The following is a 21,093-nucleotide window of genomic DNA, read 5'->3' as shown; positions in this document are numbered from 1 at the left end:
AGAAGGCCCTGCCCCTTGCATCCTGGGGGGACGCAGTGGCCGTTCAGGGTGCCCTGTGCCCCCCAGGAGGTGCTGAGGGGGGTCTGCAGGCCCTCGGGGTGGGTTGAGGGCTCAGGTCGGGTGGGGTCTGCAGGCCCCCAAGGGCTGGGCTGGGGCCCCCTGGCTAACCCGAGTCTTATGTTGCCTGCGTCCCCACGGCCACTTCGCTCTGGGCCGATGTAAACAGCGGGCTTGGAGAGGTTACCTGGGGGGCACATGGGGAGCGCTCCTCTCGGACGGCCAGAGCTGGCACTTGGTGCCCTCCGTGGCAGTGCTGAAGTTTATTATCGTTAAGTGCACTCTTCTGGCTTCACTACACTTATCAAGGGAGGTCTTATTCTCTCCATTTTGTTGAGGAGCAAAGTCCAGGGAAGGGAAGCCGCCTGCCAGGTCTTGTAGGCATCCCCCTGGGCTGTGAGCAGGGCCCCTGCCAGGGTCTCCCCCTAAGGGTGGGTGTGGGGCAGGAAGGAGGAGGCCTCCCTGTGGCCAGGGCCTGGCCGAGGCCTGGCCGACAGGGGCGTGGCCAGGGTGGGTGTGGTTTCCACCGGGGCAGGCGGGCTGTCTTGCCTGCCTCCCCTGGAGAGACCCCAGTGGAGGGACCCCCGGGGCTCCCTTGCCTGCTGCTCTCATTCCTTCCCCGGCTCACTGGCTCATTCCTGTGGTTCTGGGTTGCCTTCAGAGTCCCTGCTCACAGGTCGTGGGGGTCAGGCACATCCCATCTCTGAGCCTCAGCATCCTCATCTGTTAAATGGGCACACTGTTCCTCCCACACAGGGTTGGCTGAGAGTTGATCCCGGCGCCTGTCCAGGGTTGCTGTGGGGTCCTCGGAGGTCCTTCTCCAACTGAACCAGGGGTTCCCCCGGGGCCAGGCACTCAGAACCTGAGTCCCCTGCCACCCCCTCATTCTGTGTCCTCTGGAGGTCCCTGCTCCCACTCCCCCTCCCCAGCCTCAGCTTTCAGCTGCAGATGGGGAGAACCACACTCCCTCCGGTATAGGGAAAATAACGCCAGTCTGCCAAGAGTGCTGGGTGCTATGGAGGCACCTGGGGTCTCTTTCTCCAGCCTGGAGTCTTGCTGCATTGACCCAGGCTGGTCCTAAAGTCCAAGGCACTGGGGTGGGGCAGGGCGGAGGCGGGGAATTGGGGCGGTGGGCTGGGCGGCGGGGGCCTGCTGGCTGCCTGACGGCCCCCTTCTCTCTGCAGGCGAGGCCTTCTTGGGCAGCTTTGTGGCTGGCGGGATGGGGCCAGCGGCCTCATCCCATGGGAGCCCGGTGCCCCTGCCCTCTGACCTCTCCTTCCGCTCCCCCACCCCCAGCAACCTGCCCATGGTGCAGCTGTGGGCCGCGCACGCCCACGAAGGTAAGGAGCGAGCCGGGCGGGCGGGCCCGGGCCGCTGTCCCCAGCACTTCTCAGCCTGCCCTCTCCCCTTCGCCCCACGGTCACCCCTCCAGGCTGCGTGTGGCCTGCGGGGCCCAGCCCTGAGCCTCCGGCCTCCGCTCTGTGCTTCGAGCGCTCGGTGACTTGAAGGCCTCACACATGCTGTTCCCTTGCAGCCCCTCACCCCAGCTCACGGGCTGTCTCCTGTTCATTCTCCAGGGCTTGGCTCACCTCCCCTGCGTGCATTCTCCTGCTTGCTTGTGACCACACATTTTATCTGTGTGTTTTTTCATGAAATACCTGTCTTCCCAGTGGGCCGAGCTCCGAGGGCCGGGCCTAGTTTGTTCCCTCACCGCCGTCCCCCTGGCGCTTAGCTCAACAGTAACTGTAACTGTGGGAGCAGTGGGACCAGGCACCGCAGGGCTCTCTTGCTGCCGTTCTGCAGTGGCACTCCTAAATGTGGGCGGGGGGTCTGCTGGTTGGCTTCCTGTTGGGCCTCCCTGAAGCCTCAGTTTCCCCTCTGTCCCTGAAGGGATGGGCCTGGGGGTCGCCGTGTTCCTCCCGGCTCTGGGGCTCTGGTGGATTTACATGCTGGGTGCTCACTGGCACCTGGTGCCTCTTTGGGCGTCCTGGGGTGTGTGCCCGGCTCCCAGAAGATCGGGGTCTTAGGAGCAGCTGCTGCAGGTTCAGGCTTTCCTGGGCCTTTCACCGCCTGCTGTCTCCCCGCTTCCTCCGCTGTGCCTTGTCACGGAGCACCTCCGTCACTGTCCTGACTCGTGGGTGTCCCACACAGAGGGGGCCATCCACCTCTGGGTCTGGGACGCTGGGCAGTCCTTCTGGGCTGGGGTCCCATCTGAGCTTCCTGCTTCCACCAGCCCCGGGAGGGTGGGGTGAAGTAGGGGCTACCTCTGGTGCCTTGTGCTATCTGCTTGCCCCCTGCTTTCCCTGGGGCTTCCCAAATGGCGCTAGTGGTAAAGAACCCACCTGCCAGTGCAGGCGACATAAGAGACACGGGTTCAATACCTTGGTAGGGAAGATCCCTTGGAGGAGGGCATGGCAACCCACTCCAGTGTTCTTGCCTGGAGAATCTCATGGACAGAGGAGCCTAGCAGGCTACATACAGTCCAGAGGGTTGAAAAGGGTCGGATACAACTGAAGCAACTGAGCTCTGCCTTCCTTGACTCCCTTTTCTCCTTTGCCAACAAATACCAGTAACCATAGCAACAATATTGAACACGCAGTGTGCTTCCGCTGCCTGGAGCGCGGCGCAGTGGAACTCTTCATCTTCAGCACAAGCTGTGAGGGAGGGACCGTCATGCCCATTTTACAGATGCAAAAGCAGCAGGACCAAGCGCTGTTTCAGTGATGAAATGACCCATATCATGTTCCTCATTGTTTTGTGATGGTCGTCAGTGTCCTTGCAGTTGGGGCTGTGGGAGGAGAGGCGGGCCCAGTGTGGCCGGGGATAGTCTTGCCTTCCTGGCCTCGGAGGGCGTGGCAAGGGGGTGCCAGTGGGCCCGGGGTCCTGTGTCACCCACAGCCCAGGCTGAGAGGCTGCCCCTAGGGCCCCGGGCCTCCCCATCTCCCGGGCCTCCCGGGCCTTCTCCTCTTTGTACCCTTTTCAGCCTCTTGTTTCTTTCTCTGTGGCCACTCTTTCCTGTCTTCTGTGCCCTGTAACTTACAGCCCTGGTTCTGGGCATCATGGGTGGGAGTGGAGGGGGCTCGAGAGGTTAGGAGGATCCCCGGCAGGAAGAGTTCCTTCTTAGCAACACCTGCCTGGGAGACCCAGCAACTGGAGATTATGCTGGGTAGGCTGAAATTCAGAGAAGGCAAGGGACCTGCTGGGGTTACACAGCAGAGGAGTTAAACCAGTCCACCTTTCAAACAAGGTCCATGTTGGGGTGAGGTTAAGAGCCCTGGTGACCTCAGTTCAAAGGCAGGCTCCTCTGTTAGGGGTGGGTTGCGGAGGGGGCCTTGGGCAAGTGGGCCTTTCTGAGCCTCAGTTTTCTCATCTGTAAAATGGGGATATGAAGAGTAGCTGCCTCATAGAATTTTTTTTTTTTCTCTCTGAAATGTGAATGTGAATTGAACATAGGCAAAGCAGTTGAAGGGCTTGGCCTCTGACGAGAACTGCCGTCTGCATCATCGTCGTCATTGCCCTCCCCTGGACCCAATTTGATTCCCTTCCCGGGGGATTCAGGAGTCCCAGGGGCTGCCTGGGACCGGAAGGAGGCCTGGCGTGCCAGGACTGGGAGGGGCCCATCCCCGCTCTGGGGAGCTGGTGCTAAACCTGGGCTTCCAGAACCAGGGGGCAGGGCCTGACAGCCATGAGAAACAGAGAGAGTTGGGGGAGCCCCCTGGGGGAGGCGCAGGGGTCTCAGCCGCGTCTTCTCTCTTGCAGGCTTCTCCCACCTGCCCAGCGGGCTGTACCCACCCTATCTCCACCTGAGCCACCTGGAGCCCCCCAGCAGCGGGAGCCCCCTCCTCAGCCAGCTGGGTCAGCCCAGCATTTTCGATACCCAGAAAGGTCAGAGGGGAGGAGTGGTGGGGAGACTTGGGGGTGGGCTGTGGAGAGGGGTTGGGGGGAACCACTACCCCAGCACTCCAGACTGCACCCTGGCTGTGTTTCCCAAGACTCCAGCCCCGAGAGGCTCCCGGGGCCCACCCATAGCCTTCTGGGACCTCCTAGCTACTGGGTCCTCATCTAATCCTATTGGGCCCTCTGTGCAGCTCTAAATTCTGGCCTCTCCCCCTTTCACAGATGAGGAAACTGAGGCTCAGAAAGGTTAGTAGGTGGCCGAGATGAGGTTTCAACTTGTTTTTCATCCATTTCCAGAGCTGTCCTGTCCCAAGCCACACCGCAAGCAATGCGTGTTCCTCCTGTGTGCCCCGGGGTCCAGGGCACCTGTCGCGGCCTCCCCTTGGCTCTGGACCAGGCAGTGGGGGCACTGGCTCACGTTTGTGCTCTTTCTTTGCAGATGGCTTCTACCTGCCTGCCCCGGGGGCTCCGGGCGCCCCGGGCGCCCTGCACTCTCATACGGCCTCTTCCAGAACCCCTGGAGGCCACTCCTCCGGCGCCTCGACCAAAGGCTCTTCTCGGGAAGGTCCAGCCAAGGAGCGAACGGGCCGAAGCGGGGAGCCGCCCCCACTATTCGGCAAGAAGGACCCGAGGGCCCGGGAAGAGGCGGCTGGGCTGCGCGGCGTGGTGGACCTGACCCAAGAGGCAAGGGCGGAAGGCCGCCAGGACCGAGGGCCCCCACGCCTCCTCGAGCGCCTGTCCCCCTTCCTGGCCGAGCCGGGGCCCCTGCGAGCGCCGGGTTCGACCACCGCCGAGTCGAAGGGCAAAAACCCGCCGCCGCCACTGCCGCTGAGCCTCTGCAACGGCACCGGCACCGGCACCGGGGACGTGGGGCTCCCCGCACTAGTGGCCGAGGGGGCCCGCGGCACCAAGGACATTGCGCGCCAGGACGAGAGCTCGCGGCTGCGGCGCGCAGAGGCCCTGCTGCCCGGGCCCTGCCCCTGCCCCTCGCCACTCCCGCCGCCGCCACCGCCGCCAAGCAAGGGTCCGCCTGCGCCCCCCGCCGCCTCCGGGGCCTTCGCCGCACCGCAACCCGCCCCCACCGGCGTCTACACCATCTTCCCCGCGGCGGCTGCGCGGGAGCCGGGCCGCGAGCACCGCGTGGTGGCACCCACCTTCGTGCCTTCTGTGGAGGCCTTCGACGAGCGCCCGGGGCCCATCCAAATCGCGTCGCAGGCGCGTGACTCCCGGGCTCGGGAGCGCGAGGTGGGCCGGCCCGGGGTCCTGCAGGGCCCGCCCGGGTCTCCGCGGCCACCCCCGGACCGGCCTGAGAGCCTCCGCGAGAAGAGCTCCGTGATCCGCTCGCTCAAGCGGCCGCCGCCCGCCGAGGCCCCACCGGTGCGGGCCGCGCGCGCCTCCCCGGACCCCCGGGCCTACCTCCCCGCCAAGGAGCTGCTCAAGCCCGAGGCGGAGCCCCGGCCCTGCGAGCGCGCCCTGCGCGGCCCCGCTGCCACCGCCGCCTCCCAGCAGGCCGCCAAGCTTTTCGGCCTGGAGCCCGGGCGGCCGCCCCCGCCCGCCGGCCCTGAGCATAAGTGGAAACCTTTCGAGTTGGGCAACTTCGCCACCACGCAGATGGCTGTGCTGGCCGCGCAGCACCACCACGCCAGCCGCGCCGAGGAGGAGGCCGCTGCCGCCGCCTCCAAGAAGGCCTACCTGGACCCCGGGGGTGCGCTGCCCCGCGCCGCGACCTGTGCCAGGCCAGGTGCCGACATCCATGCCGCGGCCCACGGGCCCGGAGAGGCCTCCGCCATGCAGAGCCTCATCAAGTACAGTGGCAGCTTCGCCCGCGAGGCCGTGACCGTGCGCCCGGGCGGCTGCGGCAAGAAGAGCCCCTTCGGAGGCCTGGGCACCATGAAACCCGAGCCGGCACCCACAGCTACCCCGCGCGCCCAGACGCGCCTCCCACACCCCGGGGGCCCTGCAGCATCCAGTGGCCGACAGCTGAAGCGGGACCCGGAGAGGCCCGAGAGTGCCAAGGCCTTCGGCCGTGAGGGCTCCGGGGCCCAGGGTGAGGCGGAAGTGCGGCACCCGCCTGTGGGCATTGCCGTGGCCGTGGCCCGGCAGAAGGACAGTGGCGGCAATGGCCGGCTGGCACCTGGGCTGGCGGAGCAGGAGCGGTCCCTGTCGCTGAGCAACGTCAAAGGTGAGTCCTGGGTCCCACCTCCGCCCCCTGCACCTTTAATTCCCCTTCACCTCCCTACCTCTGCGCTCCTTTCTCCCTGCCCACCGCCCCCTTCCACACCCTTCTCTCGCAACCGTCCTGGTTCTTTTTGTCCTTTATCCCCCTTGTGGGCTATGACTGCTACTTAGGGTTTATTGCTTCTTCTGTTATGCACGTGGAAGAATGTGTAAACTGCAGGAAAGGAGAGGGAAGTAAAGGGACCGCTAGGTTTGTTTCCGTGACCCTGAACACCTAGAGGTCTTCTGCCAGATTCATTTTCCCATCCGATCTGCAGAGCTCCCAGTGCGCTGTGCTCTTGGGTTCTGCTTTTTTTTTTTGCCCAGGTAGGTAGGCTCTTGCTTTTGCAAACTCTTTATAAGTAGCAGTTTTGATGGCCTCTGTTGTTCCGTCCAGAGCACTCACCATAGCTACCTTCGCCATTCCCTAGTGGCGTTTCAGCTTTCGCTCTGATGTTTTTGTGTTTAGGAAGTGGCTCTGAATATTTTTGTGCATTGCGCCTCCCTGATATCTTGAGTCATTTTCTAAGAATAGATTCCGACGAATAGATTAGCTTTAAGCTTTCAATTCTAAGTCCTTGAGGGAGGTAATCGTGCCTTACTTACCTAGTTCTGTGTTCCCAATACCTAGCGTGGGGCCTGGTGCATAGTAGGTGTCTGATAAGTGGGGGAATGAGTGACTGAGCGTGACCGTTTGAAGCCAGGGCCCCCTGGCGTCCCTGTGGTCTCGACAGTGGATGCCTTTGTGACTTCTTAGGTAGTTAGAGATTTTGTATGCTTGTTTGCAGTCTGTTTCATTTTAGACTACTCAGAGTTGTGTTTTATTAAAAAAACAAATGGTAAGCTGGGTAGGCAGTAATGGTACATTTCTTTTAATTACTGGTGAAGTTGAATATCTTGTCCGAAGGGGGTTGATTGGTTATATTTAGTTTTGTCCCTTGCATATTTTCCCAGTTGGATTCCTTCCTGGAATTTTACATAGTTGATACTTATGGCATTTTGGTTGGAACTCTGGGCTTCGGCTGCCCAGAGAGAGCCCAAGTGAAAGTGAAGTCGCTCAGTCGTGTCCGACTCTTTGCAACCCCGTGGACTGTAGCCTACCAGGCTCCTCTGTCCGTGGGATTTTCCAGACAAGGGTCCTGGAGTGCGCTGCTATTTCCATCTCCAGGGGATCTTCCCAACCCAGGGATCGAAATCAGGTCTCTCGCATTGTGGGCAGATGCTTTACCATCTGAGCTACCAGGGGCGCAAAGAGAGAGCCCAGCATTGAGCCAAAGGCCCCCACCTGCAGGCTGGGCGCCGAGGGCCCTCTGCTGCCCCAGGTGTGTTAGTGTGTGGAGGTGTGGGCGTGGCTGGCTGGGGTCGGAGCCCTGGAAGGCTCAGAGCCAGTGATGCTTAGGGAAGCTTTATTAAATCACCGACTGAAGCCATGGTTCTGTGTGGAGCACCCTGCCTGGAGCCAGAGAGGCCTGCCTTCAGATCCTAGAAGCTCACTGAGGCCTTGCCTTACTTAGTTTGCAATCGAAAGTCTGGGTATCAGCCCTTCGCTTGGAGGTGGCTGGGTGGGTAGTGGATAAGCCCTCTTACTAGGTAGATCCTTCTGGGAGAGAAAAGACCTTTTGGAGGTCCTTTTTGTAGAAGAATGCTCATGAGAAGTGATATGGCCCTCCTGCTGGGATCACTTCCTGATACCTAGCTTACCTGTCTCTATCCCAGGGATCTGTGTCTGTGGTTGTGAGTGTGTGTGTGAGAATGTGTCTGAGGGAATGTGTGTTTGTGTAAGAGTATAGGTGAGAATGTGTGTCTTTAAGTGTGTGTATGTGAGAATGTTTGTGTATGAGGGAACGTGTGTGTGAGAGAGAGAGAGAATGTGTATGAGGAAACGTGAATGTGAGAATGTGTGTGAGGAAATGTGTGTATAGGGGCCTGTGTGTGTATGAATGTGTGTGAGAAGGTATGAGGGAATGTGTGTGTAAGAGCGTATAGCTGAGAATGTGTAAGAGTGTAGATGAGAATGTGCGTGTATGTGTGTGAGAATGCGTGTATGTGTGTGAGAATGCGTGTATGTGTGTGAAAGAATGTGTATGAGGGAATGTGTGTGTGAGTGTGTATGTGAGAATGTGTGAGTGTGTATGTGAGAATGTGTATGAGGGAATGTGTGTAAGAGTATAGGTGAGAATGTGTAAGAGTGTAGGTGAGAATGTGTGTGAGTGTGTGTGTGAGAGAATGTGTATGAAGAAATGTGTGTGTGTAAGACAGTGTAGGTGAGAATGTGTGTGTTTAAGTGTGTGTGTGTGTGTGTAAGAGAGAGTGGGAGCTGAAAGCGAGGAGGGGACAGTCTGGGGACACGGCCTTCAGGAACCTTGGGGCTGAGGCTGTTTTCCTGTTTGCTGACGACAGTTGGAAAGTAGGTGTTTGGAACCTTGACGTGAAAAAAGGTGAAAGTGTTGATCGCTCAGTCGTGTCTGACTCTTTGCGACCCCATGGACTGTATAGCCCACCAGGCTCCTCTGTCTATAGGGTTCTCCAGCAGGAACACTGGTTTGGGTGGCCATTCCCGACCCGGGGTGGAACCAGGGTCTCCTGCACCGCAGGCAGATTTTTTTTTACTGACTGAGCCGCCACCTTTCCTTAAAAAGAAGTCCCCATAAGAAGTGGGCTTTCCCCTACTCTGGATGGCCTCAAGGGAGGAAGGAGCTGGCACCACCCTGACTGGCGCTGCTGGGCCCTCCCAGCCTCCTGGCTCCTCCTGGGGAGTGAGCCCTTTCCCTGGCAGTGGGTTCAAGTCTAGGCTCTGCCTCTTGCAGCGGTGTGCCCTTGAACCAGAGGCCTAAGCCCCCTGAGCCATGGTGTCCACGTTCACTGCGTGGCGCTGGGAGGGCTGCCTCGTTCCCGGGCGCCAGGTGGGCTGATGGGCAGCAGGTGCTTCATACACAGGCCTCCCTTTTCTGTGCTCACATTCAGAGTCTTCAGGGCTCAGAGTTTCTGCCCTAAGCCTGAGATCTTTTTTGAGAAATGTCTCGAGGGGGCTCACTCAGGGTCTGGTCTGGCTACCGGGATCTCAGACCCTGAGATGGATGAAGGATGGGCCTTGTGTATGCCTGTGAGCCCCCAGGCAGTGGTGCCTATGCTCGAGAGGCCAGCAGACCAGCACTGTCCCTGCCATTTAGCTGGGGGCAGGTGCAGGCAGCCCCACATAGCCCTGGCCAGCGTCTCCTCCCGCAGCCCCCAAGCGGAGGATCTGTTGATCCCCCAGCTTCCAGACGGGAGAGCAGTGCCTGTGGAAGTGGAGTGACATGCCCTGGGTCACGCGGGCTAGAACAGGTGGGCTGAGCTTGAACCTGAAGCCCAGGGCTGTGCCTCCCACCTCTCCCCTTTGCCCGTTGTCAACTCTGTGGTGGCGTAAAACTGGGGACCAGATCTGGGGGGCTGTGATGGTGCCCCCCGAACCCTGCTCCACTGTCCGTATCACCCGGCAGAGCCGGGGTTGCACTGGCTGTAAGCCGAGGCGTCGACCCCAGACTCGAACGAGCGCAGAGTCAGCCGGAGCCGTGAAAATGTGCAGCTGGGAGTCCAGGAGGAGGTTGCCATGGGAACCGGGCCTCAGCCGGGGCAGTAATGGCTGGGATTAGAGGCTGTGACCCACAGAGAAGCTGTCACTGCCGGGGACGCGGGCCCGGGGCGGGGCTGCAGACAGGCAGTGGCTGTGGGGCTGCCGTCGCCCCGGTGCTCACCCTGTAAAGGCTCTCTGCTTGGGGGCCTGCACGTGTGTCGGGGGCGGCCGGACAGCTCATGCAGGCCCTGACGCCAGCTGGGCGCCTCCTCAGCAGTCAGGAGCGTGACCTGGGCAGTGCCTCTGCCTGTCTGTGCCTCGGTCTCCTCATCTGGGGCGGCTGGGGTGAGGGCGGGGACTCCTCTCCTGGGTTGACGGCCACTGGATGAACGTGTGCACGGAGCGGCCCTCGGACCCTGCTCGTGCCTCCAGGGCTGAGGAGGAGGGGGTCTTCTGTGTGTGTGGGACCTTGGGCTTGGCTCCCTTCTACCCCACACACGTGCCTCCTGGAGGAACTGGCCCCCCGCCAACCTGAGCTCAGCAGAGACAAGCTAAGGGCCCTCTTGGTTTGCTTGTTCGCAGGCAGTTTTCAAAGCCTTAGTCAGATCACGTCTCATCCCTGCTCAGCATGTCCTCTGGCTTCTCCTTTCACCTTGGACGGAATCTCAACCACATTCCCTTCCACGGCCTGCAAGACCCTGAATGCAGTCTGCCCCCTGCCCTCCCCCCGCCTGCTTCCTCCTCGGCATTCTCACCCTGGTGAGGCAGGCGCACTCCTGCCCCAGGGCCTTTGCGCCTGCTGCTTGTTCTCTCTGCATCGCCCTCTGGATGCCCTCGCATTCTGCCATTCGCACTCCCGCGATGTGCTGGGCACCTTCCTGTCCAGGCGTCGTGTAAGGGGAGAGGTGGATTCCTCGGAGTGGGACTGCTCAAGCCAGAGCAGTGCACCGTCTGATGGAGGAGGCGGACGGTGAATAACCAACAGGCAGAGTGTGATGTGCTCAATGTAGTGAGGGAGACAAATAAGGGAGCATGATAGAGGAGAGGTGGTCTGGGAGGGCTTCCTGGAGGAGGCAGCATATGGGCCGAGGTCTTACTGGGGAGACTGCTGCAGGGGCCGGGCACGAGCACTCTAGGTGGAGGGAGCAGTGTGTGTGGCCCTGAGTGCGACTGGGGGTGCACTGGACAGGACAGCTGGGCGGCCTGGCACTCTAGGAGGGACAGGGTGAGCAGGGGCTAGGGGGAACGGGTTGAGGCAGGAGGTCGGGGCGGTGCCCGGGCCACGGTGGTGGAGGGCACGTCACATTTCTCTGGACAGCTGAATTTAGAGGGAGCGGTCTGGGGCTCTGGACTAAGGGACCCTGCAGGTGGTGGCTTCTCCAAGCTGGGCTAGCCTGGGTGCAGGCTTCTAGTGGGGCCTGCAGTGGGAAGCCCCTGAGGCCTGTTTCAGTGGCAACCAGGGCGGTGGAGAGGAGTCAGGCCTGAGGACTGAGCTCCTGGGGACAGGCCACACTCCAGGCACGTGACCCTTCTGGGAGCACCAGGAGCTCTTTGCCAAAGCCTCTCCCCCAGGGCAGCATGGCCCCATGCATGGAGGGCCCTTGGGGTTTCTGTGGGCCTGGGAGGCTCTCCCCCGAGAGAAGGCGTGTGCCCTGGTGTCTCGGTCCAGCTGCAGGACTCTGAGTGGCCCTGCCTAGAAGTGTGGCCGCCCTTTAGGGCCTCATTCCTGAGGTGGGGCCTGTGAGGAGGGCCCCTTCCAGCCCTTGGTGAAGGGGGTGGGCGGGAGGGTAGGTGCAGGCTACCCTTTGACTTGGGAACCGCACTGACTCTGGCGGCCTGGGTACGCTGGCTGGGTCCCACCTTCTCTCCCACTGCCCACCATTCCCCTGTGCTTCCCGGCCTCCTACCACGAGCTGGGCACAGCCATGGGGCCTGGGCGCTGGCACAAACAAGAGGGTCTGCTCTGGCCCCGCGTGGAGTGAGGTGGCGGGCGGCCTGGGACTCAGCTCTGTGACCCACGGGGGCGAGGTGGCAAAGACTTCTTCACCCATTCTCACCCCGCCCGCCCGGTGCCCCAGCTCACTGGTTCTTCTCTGCTTAACCGTGCATGTTGCTTCCTCGTTGCCCCAGGGGCTTCTGGAACCTCCTGGGCCTGCCCCTGGTTGCCCCCCAGCCCGTCTCCAGCTGTCTTTTGAGGGGTATCCCTTCCCCGACCTGCTTAGTCCATCGGGCGTATGGGCTCATGGCTGTCCCTCCCTGCGTGGTCGCCTCCTGTTCCCGATGGTGGGCTCCCACCTTCCTGAAAGGAAAGCCTCTCCTGGGGAACAGTTCTCAGGAGGTCTTTGGGAGCTCCTGGTGTTGGGGGTGCAGGAGGGAAGAAATGAGGGAGAGGCCGACGGCAGCATGCCGTGTTGGATCCCCCCAGGGGCCGTGTGGGGGTGGGGGGCCTGCTGGTGGACCCTGGAGAGGGGACTGGGACACTAGTCTGCAGCAGAGTAGTAACTGACAAGGTCCATGTGCGGGCGGGCCGGGGGTGCCTTCCTCCCTGAGCGCATCTCTGCAGCTCCGGGTGGGTGGACACTGGCCCCGGGGCGGCTGATCCCGGGGAAGGAATTGGTCCAGCCTCAGTGGGTTTCTCTTTTGGTTTTGGTTGCTGCGCGTGGACTTTCTCGAGTTGCTGCTACTGGGGCGTCTCTCTAGCTGCACGCACTGACTTCTCATTGCTGTCGCCTCTCTTGTCGCAGAGCACGGACTCTAGTGCGCACGGGGGCTCGGTAGTTGGGGCCTCCAGGCTCTGGAGCATAAGGGCTCAGCAGCTATGGTGCGCGAGCTTCGCTGCCCGGTGGCCTGTGGGATCTGCCCAGCCCAGGGATCAAACCCATGTCCCCCGCGTTGACAGGTGGATTCTTCCCCTCTGAACCACCAGCAAAGTCCTTGGTTTCTCTTTTGAGAAAAGTCTTGGCTGCTGGCTGAGTGGTCTCTGCCACCAGTGGCCGTACCCGCCTCCTGGGCCCTGGCCTGCCTCCGCAACCGTGCACGCTCTAAATTTTGGCTCACAGTGTAGAAGATAACCCGGGGCTGAGGGGCTGAGGGGCTGAGGGGCTGAGGGGCTGAGGAAGGTGGCGAGCGAGGAGGGCTGAGCTCCCGTGCAGTCGGTCAGGGCTTTGGGAGGGGCGGGGAGCCCAGGAGAGGTGCAGTGGGGCCAGCTGTGGGGGGCTGGGGGTGCCTCCTGGGCACCAGGGCCTAGATAGGCCAGCTGGGGGGCAGCCCCACACCCTCCAGTCTCCCCACCTCAACCCCACGCGCATCGGGTTCTCCGGTTTCAGTTTTCCGTCTTGATTTTGAAGAGATCAGCCACACGTGTGCAACCGCCGGAACCATGGCAGGGCCTCAGGGTGGCGGCTGGCTCCCCAGTGACCTGGGCTGGCTCCCCCGTGACCCGGGCTGGCTCCCCCGTGACCCGGGCTTGGCTCCGCGTCTGCATGGCGACTGCTGTTTTGGGTTGTGGTTTTCCCTCGTCTTGACCCGCCCCCAGCACCTGCCTTTCCGGCACTAAAGGAGGGAACCCCGCCCCGAGTGCCGCTCCGTTCATCCTGGGTTGCGGCGCCATCTCTTTTACGCGTTCCTGCAGCTTCCCGCTTACCTGGGAGAGTTACACGTGGGCTCTTGAGGGCAGTGGAGGGTCGTTTCTGGGCGCTGGCCAGGGTGAGGGACCCCCTCAGATGCTGAGAGCTTGTTGGGGGCTCTGAGTGGGGCTCACTTCCTGCCCTCCTGCCCGCCTAGGGCACGGCCGAGCCGACGAGGACTGTGGCGATGACCGGGCCAGGCACCGGGAGGAGAGGCTGCTGGGGGCGCGGCTGGACCGAGACCAGGAGAAGCTGCTCAGGTGAGGTCTGGGGGGCCCCCCGGGGCGGGGTGGGTGGCCCTGCGTGGGTGCGGGGTGGTCCTGAGCGAGTGGGACCTCTCCTGAGGAAGGCCTGGGGCCCCTATGGTGAGCCCCAGCTGGCTCTTCTGCCCCCGGGTGCTGAGCAGTGGCTTGGTGTCCACCGGTCCCTTGGGACGCCCCTTTTTTTCTCCCCCTCGTCCCGGGGCCGTCCCAGACTCACCGACGCCTCCGCTCCCCTTCCAGAGAAAGCAAGGAGCTGGCAGACCTGGCTCGCCTGCACCCTACCAGCTGTGCTGCTAATGGCCTGAACCCCAACCTCATGGTGACCGGGGGCCCGGCGCTGGCGGGCTCTGGTCGCTGGTCCGCCGACCCTGCGGCCCACCTGGCCACTCATCCCTGGCTGCCCCGCTCGGGTAGCACGTCCATGTGGCTCGCCGGACACCCCTACGGTGAGTGGGGGCTGGGGATAGTGGAGGCCTGAGTGTTTCCGTCAGAGCACTGTGCTGGGGGCTCGTGTGGGGCAGGACCCCTCCTTTCATCCCCCTAGTTCACCTCTCTCACTTGTCCGAAGTGGAAAAGTGCTAGTCGCCCAGTTGTGTCCTCCGCTTGCAACCCTGTGGACTGTAGTCCTCCAGGCTCCCTTGTCCATGGGATTTCTCGGGCAAAAATATGGGAATGGGGTTGTGATTTCCTTCTCTGGGGGACCTTCCCGACCCAGGGATTGAACCCAGGTCTCCTGCATTGCAGGCAGATTCTTTGCCATTTGAACCACCAGGGATGCCCAAGCAGGGTCATTATTGATGGTTGCAGCCTCGTGGGGTTCCTCTGCCAGGCCTGTTGGTGGACAGTGGTCAGAAGGGGTGACAGGGGAGGGTTCACAGCCAGCCAGCCCTTATCCTCGGCTTCCTCTGTGAAGACCCAGGAAGGGAGGGGAAGTAGGGAGTGGCCCCCAGCACTGACTTGGGCCCGGGTCTCTCCTAGGCTTGGGCCCCCCTTCTCTGCACCAGGGCATGACGCCTGCCTTTCCGCCTGGCCTGGGGGGCTCCCTGCCTTCAGCCTACCAGTTTGTCAGGGACCCCCAGTCAGGCCAGCTGGTGGTCATTCCCAGCGACCACCTGCCTCACTTTGGTAAGTGGTGGTCCATGGTTGGGGGCAGGGGCTGTGATGGCCTCATACAGTGAGACTGTCCCAAAGGCCATGGGCCTCCTGTGGTGGGGAGGGGTGGGGGTGTCACAGAGCCACAAGGGTCCTTGTTCTGATGAGTTCCTACCCAGAACGCCTATGTGGAGAACCCAGGCAGGGCTGCCCGGGTGAGGGGCCTGGCCTCCGCCGCGGTGCCCCCAGCCCTCGGGAATCCAGTTTGCGGCACACTGGGTGTAGTGGGAGGAGGTGTGGAGTTGCCGCGTCGGCCACTCCCGCTGTGTGGCCTCCGGGGCCCCCAGGAAGCACCCGGAGGCCCAGCTGAGCCCGTTCTGCTGCTGTGTGAGCGCGCGGTCCCTTTCTGGGCCTCGGCTGTGAAGCGGGGTGACGGGAGTTGGGACCTGGGTTCAGCCTCACGGTCTTCTCGCCCGCAGCGGAGCTGATGGAGCGGGCCGCCGTGCCGCCCCTCTGGCCCGCCCTGTACCCGCCGGGCCGCAGCTCCCTGCACCACGCCCAGCAGCTGCAGCTCTTCTCGCAGCAGCACTTCCTGCGGCAGCAGGAATTCCTCTACCTGCAGCAGCAGGCGGCCCAGGCCCTGGAGCTGCAGAGGAGCGCCCAGCTGGTGGTGAGTTGGGGTGGGGCCGTGGAGACCCTTCCCAGAGCCCCCTCCCACTGACGGCGCGGCAGAGGGGTCAGCTGGCAGACAGTCCAGTTCTGGACGGGGAGGGAGAAATGGGAGGTCAGGGAGGGCCCCCCGGAGGAGGTGGCGTCTGTCCAGAGACCTGATGAAGTCAGTTGTGGAGGAGCCCTCTGGGCAGAGGGGATGGGGTGAGCAAGCCCGAGAGGCAGAGCCTGGCAGGGTTGGGGAGCCATGGGGAAACCGAGGCAGGAGAGGTGGCCCCTCCTGTGGATGGGAGGTGTTTGCCTGGGAGCTGAAGGGATTCCAGTGGGCTCCTGCCGTTTCCTGAGCCCCGCCTGCCCCAGCTTGGGCCAGGGCTGGCCTCCACCCACGTTGCCTGGTCCCATAAGATGGGCGACACTTGGTTTCCTCCTGTGTGGGTGGATTCCCCAAAGCCCACGCCCTCCTGCCTTCTTGACGGTGTTCCTGGACGCTTGTCCTCTGCCCGGCCGCGTCCCTCTTTTTTCGTGTGGCAGCCGCTCTGAAGGAGTCAACAGAGATGATATACAGAGAAAGGGGCCCTGGTTTTGAACCACAGTTCTGCTGTGCCTGGCTGAGTGCCTTCGGGCGAGTGAATTCACCTCTCTGGGCTCCAGGTTTCCTCCTGTGGAAATGGAGCGGCTGTTAATTTCTGTGTCATCGAGTTCTTTATTGAGATTTCACAGTGGTGAGGGTTGGGGGCTCGGAGCCCTTCTTAACGGTGTTTTTGTGTGCGGACAGCCTGCTGGGCCCGGGCTGATTTTGAGCCGTTTCCTCACAGCCTAGGAAGGGCTTACTGTCGGAGGTGTTTGAGACCTCGCTGTGATAAAGCAGGAGAGGGTTCTCAGGTAGTGAGTCCTCCGTGCAGGCAGCTGTCCTCAGCCCATGGTGGAGCGGGGGGTGGGACAGTCCTGCATCTTCAGAGGTCTCCCACCTCTGCCTGGCCCCCCATGCTCTGTCTCTGGGGCTCCTAGGGGAGGGTCAGGGTCTAGACCGGAGTTTCCCCCAGCCCCATGTGCTGGAATTCTACAAGGAATGCTGTGCTTGTTATGCGAGCCGGGACGGAATGTCTGTCTCAGGCAGGGTCCTGCAGGCCCCGACCCTGCCTGGCGTTCTCCGTGGGCTGGGGGGAGCCTGGGAGGACAGAGCCGGTGCTGGGTGATGGGTCCTGCCACGCTGACCCTGCCTGCCGGCCCTCTCTGCAGCAGGAGCGGCTGAAGGCTCAGGAACAGCGGGCGGAGATGGAGGAGAAGGTGAGCAAGCGCAGCCTGGAGGCTGTGGGCAAGGCCGGCCTGGGCGCTGCAGGCCCGGGGCTACTGCCACGGAAGCCCCCTGGCCTGAGCACCGGCCCCACGGGCACCTACGGCAAGGCCATGAGCCCGCCGCCTTCTCCCCGTGCGTCCCCCGTGGCTGCCCTGAAGGCCAAGGTCATTCAGAAGCTGGAGGATGTGTCTAAGCCGCCCGCCTACGCATACCCTGCCACGCCCAGCTCCCACCCCAGCAGCCCGCCGCCCGCCTCCCCGCCGCCCACCCCGGGGATCGCCCGCAAGGAGGAGGCCCCCGAGAACGTCGTGGAGAAGAAGGACTTAGAGCTGGAGAAGGAAGCCCCCAGCCCCTTCCAGGCCTTGTTCTCAGGTAAGAGCCAGTGAAACGGGTGTCCCGGGCGCCAGTCACTCGTCAGTTCAGCTGCTCCTTCCTTTCCCCGTTGAGTGCCTACCATGTTGGCTCCGCCAGGAAGTTCCTTCTGGTGTTTTGGCCAAACCAGTACGTGGCTTGCTGCCAAGCTCTGGAACGAACCGTCCGCCATCACCTCTCTGGTCTGCCCTCCCCTGGAGGGTCAGGGGAAACGGGTGCAATGTTAGAAGCAGGTCCTGAGCTCAGGAGGCCTTGTTCTGAGCGTGGAGCAGAGCAACGTCCGCGAGGTGTTTGGCACCACGATGCCTGGCCCGCAGGGGCCGTGTCTTCCGGGTCGTGCCCCCGCCCATGGGTGGCATGCACATGTCCTGTGCCCATGGGGACACGCAGCGGGTGGCCTCGATGGGGCCTGAGGCTTGTGTTCCTCGTCCCATGGGAGGACGTGAGTTCGAATTCCAGAGTTCAGATTTCGGCCTCTGGGATGCTGTGTGTGGTCTTGGGCTGGTGGCGTCCCTCTCTTGGGAGAGCCGATGTCTTGCTAACAGTCGAGTCGAGGGTGGTGCACAGGCCAGGCTGTGGCGCGGGGTGGGGGTGCTCCGTGTATCTGTCTCCCCTCGTTGGTTCCTGTTCAGCCCTTACTGCTTGTGCCCCCCACCCGCACCCCCCGGACGGGGCCTGATGCTGCAGTCAGCTGCACGCCACCCTGCTCTCCAGGTGGGGGGAGGTCGGAGGTAAAAAGGTGGGGGGTGGCCCAGTGTTACTGTCAGTTTTTGAACAACTTGAACTTCCCAACGCTGTGGAGGAAGAGGTGGGGCTGGTGGATTCTTGCGGGGCGGACGGCAGAGTCCGCCGGGCTGGGTGGGGACAACTTAGGGTCTCTTTTCTTTTTAATAACTTTATTTGTTCTGGCTGTGCTGGGTCTTTGTCGCTGCGCAGGGCTTTGCCCCAGTTCTGGGGAGCGGGGGCTACTCTGTTGCGGTGCATGCGCTTCTCATTGCAGTGGCTTCCCTCATTGCGGAGCATGGGCCCTAGGGCGTGTGGGCTTTGTTCCGGCTCCCCTGCCCTGGAGTTGGGATCGGTAGTTGTGGTCCACGGACTTAGTTGCTCTGTGTCATGTGAGGTCTTCCCAGACCAGGGATCGAACCCGTGTCTCCTGCACCGGCAGGTGGTTTCTTTACCACTAAGTCAGCAGGGAAGCCCCCTGTTTAGGATCTTATTACCAGGTTCTTCTGGTCCAGCTTTGCACCAGACGCTGAGGTTAGGGGCACCAGAGACCAAGGGTTCTGCCTTTGAGACCCGAAGACCCTTGGGGACTGTAGGGTGGTCTTTTTTTTTTCCTCTCTGGGGCCCAGATGTGCAGAGACACCCTGGGGTTCGTCAGGTGCCGTCGGGAAGGGCCTCCAGCCCTGCAGGGCAGCTGAGGAGAGAGGGTGGCGGGCAGGTGGGTGTTGACGGGGACACAGTTGTTGCACAGGGCCGGAGGGGCCCCCACTGACCCGCATGTTCTCTGCAGATATCCCAGCCCGGTACCCGTTTCAAGCCCTGCCACCACACTATGGGAGGCCCTACCCATTCCTGCTGCAGCCCACGGCGGCTGCCGACGCCGATGGCCTGGCCCCCGACGTGCCGCTCCCAGCCGATGGGCCCGAGCGCCTGGCGCTCTCCCCTGAGGACAAGCCCCTGCGCCTGTCCCCGTCCAAGGTCCCAGAGCCGCTGCGTGAGGTCCCGGACGAAGAGCCTCTGGTGGAGCGGGAGGTGAAGGCGGAGGTGGAGGACATGGACGAAGAGCCCGCTCAGCTGCCCTCCCTGGGGTCCCCGCTGACGCTGCCCCCTGAGGATGCCCTGGCGGCCCCGAGCCCGGCGGGCGGCCTGCTGGAGGCCCAGGCGCTGAGTGCTGGCGGCCAGGGGCCCGAGGAGCCCCCCGGGTGCCCAGACTTTGCCGAGGGGGCCGAGGCGCGGGTCGATTCACCGGGCCTGACAGAGTCCTGTGCGGCCGCCCAGGACCTGGGGCCGCGGCTGACGCCAGAGCCGCTGGTGGAGGCCAAGGAGGAGCCAGTGGAGGTGCCCGTGGATGTGCCCGTGGCTGTGCCCTTGGCGGAGGCAGTGCCCGGCGAGGAGGACCTGGCCCAGGCGGCCCCGAGTGAGCCCCGACCCAGCTTGGAACTGCCGGACTGTGACGTGCCTGCTGGGAAGGGCGAGTGCCCAAGCCTGGAGGCCCCTGAGGCCGGCCCTGTGCCCGGCAGCACCTGCTTCCTGGAGGAGGTGGGCTCCGAGGAGTTTCTGCCCAGCCTGGAGGACCCGCTGGCCGGCATGAACGCCCTGGCGGCCGCTGCAGAACTGCCCCAGGCCCGGCCCCTGCCCTCCCCGGGCACTGGAGCCCCAGTCCTGGAGACGCTGGAGGCCGCGCAGACCCTCGTCCTGGAGCAGAGCTTCCTGCACGGCATCACCTTGCTGAGCGAGATTGCCGAGCTGGAGCTGGAAAAGAGGAGCCAGGAGGCAGCAGGTGAGGCTTCTGGGGGTTGCTTTCCCCTCCTTGGCCTCTTTTTTAATTGTTATTTATTTTTGGCTGTGCCACCAGGCTTGTTGGGATCTCAGTTCCCCGACCAGAACACAGAATCATAACCACTAGGCCACTGGGAAATTCCTGCTTTTTCCCTTCCTGTAAAAAAAAATACATATATTTTTCTAAGTGGGGTTTTCAAAGTTTCAGAATCTCTAGAATATGGTTTACTTCTCTTCACGTTCTTCCCTTTGTGAGTTAGTTTTTAAACATTGTGGTAGAATACACATCGTGAGTTTCACTGCTTTGTTTGCTCTTTTTTGGCTGTGCTGGGTTTCCAGTGCCTGGGTGTTTTCTAGTCACAGCAAGCGGGGACTGCTCTCTAGCTGCAGAGCGTGGCCTTCTTATTGCAGTGGCCTCTCTTGCTGCAGAGCACGGATCCAGGGTGCTTGGCCTTCAGCAGCTGCAGCTCCAGGCTCTCTAGTTGGATGGGCCTAGTTACCCCGGGGCATGTGGGATCTTCTTGGATCAGGAATGGACCCCGTGTCTCCTGCACTGGCAGGCAGATTCTTTACCACCGAGCCACCAGGGAAGCCCCGCCTTAACCATTTTTAAATGCACAGGGAGGTGGTATGTAGTCACATTGCCGTGCGACCAGCTTATGGGTTTCTTAGTGTGAAGTCTCTCCTTGTTCTGTCAGTGGTGAATTAGCAGGATGCTCTGCACTGGGAGCAGCCAAGACTCACTGGCTTAGAAAAAGTCGGGGAAAATTTTATTGGCTTGTGGAATCACAATTTGTCAGTAATGAGGTAATGTTTCAGGTATGGCTGGATCCAGGTGCTCAAACCAAGTCAAGTCCAATTCTTTTTTCCCTCTTCCCTGTCCCTCCCTCTCATAGCTTCACTGCTTTCTATTGGCTTCATTCAGGGTGGGTCCACTTTCCTCATGGGGGTCACTAATACTTCTCCCCAAGCCCTCGGGCCCGTGGACTATAGCCAGCAGACACACAGAAGAGGCCACCTCTCTCCTGGTAGCTCTGGCGAAGATGCTGTGATTCACTCATTAGCTGGCTGGCTGTGGTTCATGGTTTTTGCAGAAGCAAAGCCTGTATCCCAGGAGATGGGATGGACTGGGCTGATCCTGCCCAGCCCTGGATGGGGGAGTGGTCACTTCCAGGATGTAGGTGTGTGTGTCGGTGGGTGGTCATCCTCAGAAGTAATGGAGTGCCTTCAGCAGAAAAGAAGTGTCTTCAGTGAATTCTGGGCTGGCACAAAACCACTGATGTTCAGCATAGAAATCGAAGTGCTCCAAGAAAGATGTAGAGAGCCAGAGTCAGGCGCAGCCTTGCCAGTTTGCACTCCAGCCAGAACACTCGCGGCGTTGGGGGTGGTGCACAGCTGGGGGGAGGTCATAAGAGCAGTGCCGGGTGTTCAGCTGTATTTCCTTTAGAACTTTTTCTACACTTGCACAAGTTTCTAAAATTAAGATCATTTTGTAAGCAATGTTTTGTTACCTGCCTTTTCCACTTTATTGTTGTTCAGTTGCTACGT

The 21,093-nt window shown here is 61.8% G+C and overlaps 1 protein-coding gene across 1 annotated transcript in view; it reads left to right on the top strand.

Annotated features, from left to right (window-relative positions):
- Positions 1–21,093, top strand: part of TNRC18 (trinucleotide repeat containing 18) — an 80,792-nt gene that overhangs the window by 17,720 nt on the left and 41,979 nt on the right. Inside the window, exons 2-10 of the mRNA XM_068967339.1 lie at positions 1,242–1,397; positions 3,817–3,975; positions 4,394–6,136; positions 13,508–13,610; positions 13,854–14,059; positions 14,592–14,738; positions 15,185–15,375; positions 16,614–17,043; positions 18,557–19,546. Coding sequence (XP_068823440.1) covers positions 1,242–1,397; positions 3,817–3,975; positions 4,394–6,136; positions 13,508–13,610; positions 13,854–14,059; positions 14,592–14,738; positions 15,185–15,375; positions 16,614–17,043; positions 18,557–19,546 — 4,125 coding nt within the window. The remainder of the gene's footprint in view (positions 1–1,241; positions 1,398–3,816; positions 3,976–4,393; positions 6,137–13,507; positions 13,611–13,853; positions 14,060–14,591; positions 14,739–15,184; positions 15,376–16,613; positions 17,044–18,556; positions 19,547–21,093) is intronic.

Source organism: Capricornis sumatraensis, chromosome 3 (genome assembly GCF_032405125.1).
Source record: "Capricornis sumatraensis isolate serow.1 chromosome 3, serow.2, whole genome shotgun sequence".
Taxonomy (NCBI): domain Eukaryota; kingdom Metazoa; phylum Chordata; class Mammalia; order Artiodactyla; family Bovidae; genus Capricornis; species Capricornis sumatraensis.
This window is presented reverse-complemented; position numbering and strand designations above follow the sequence as displayed.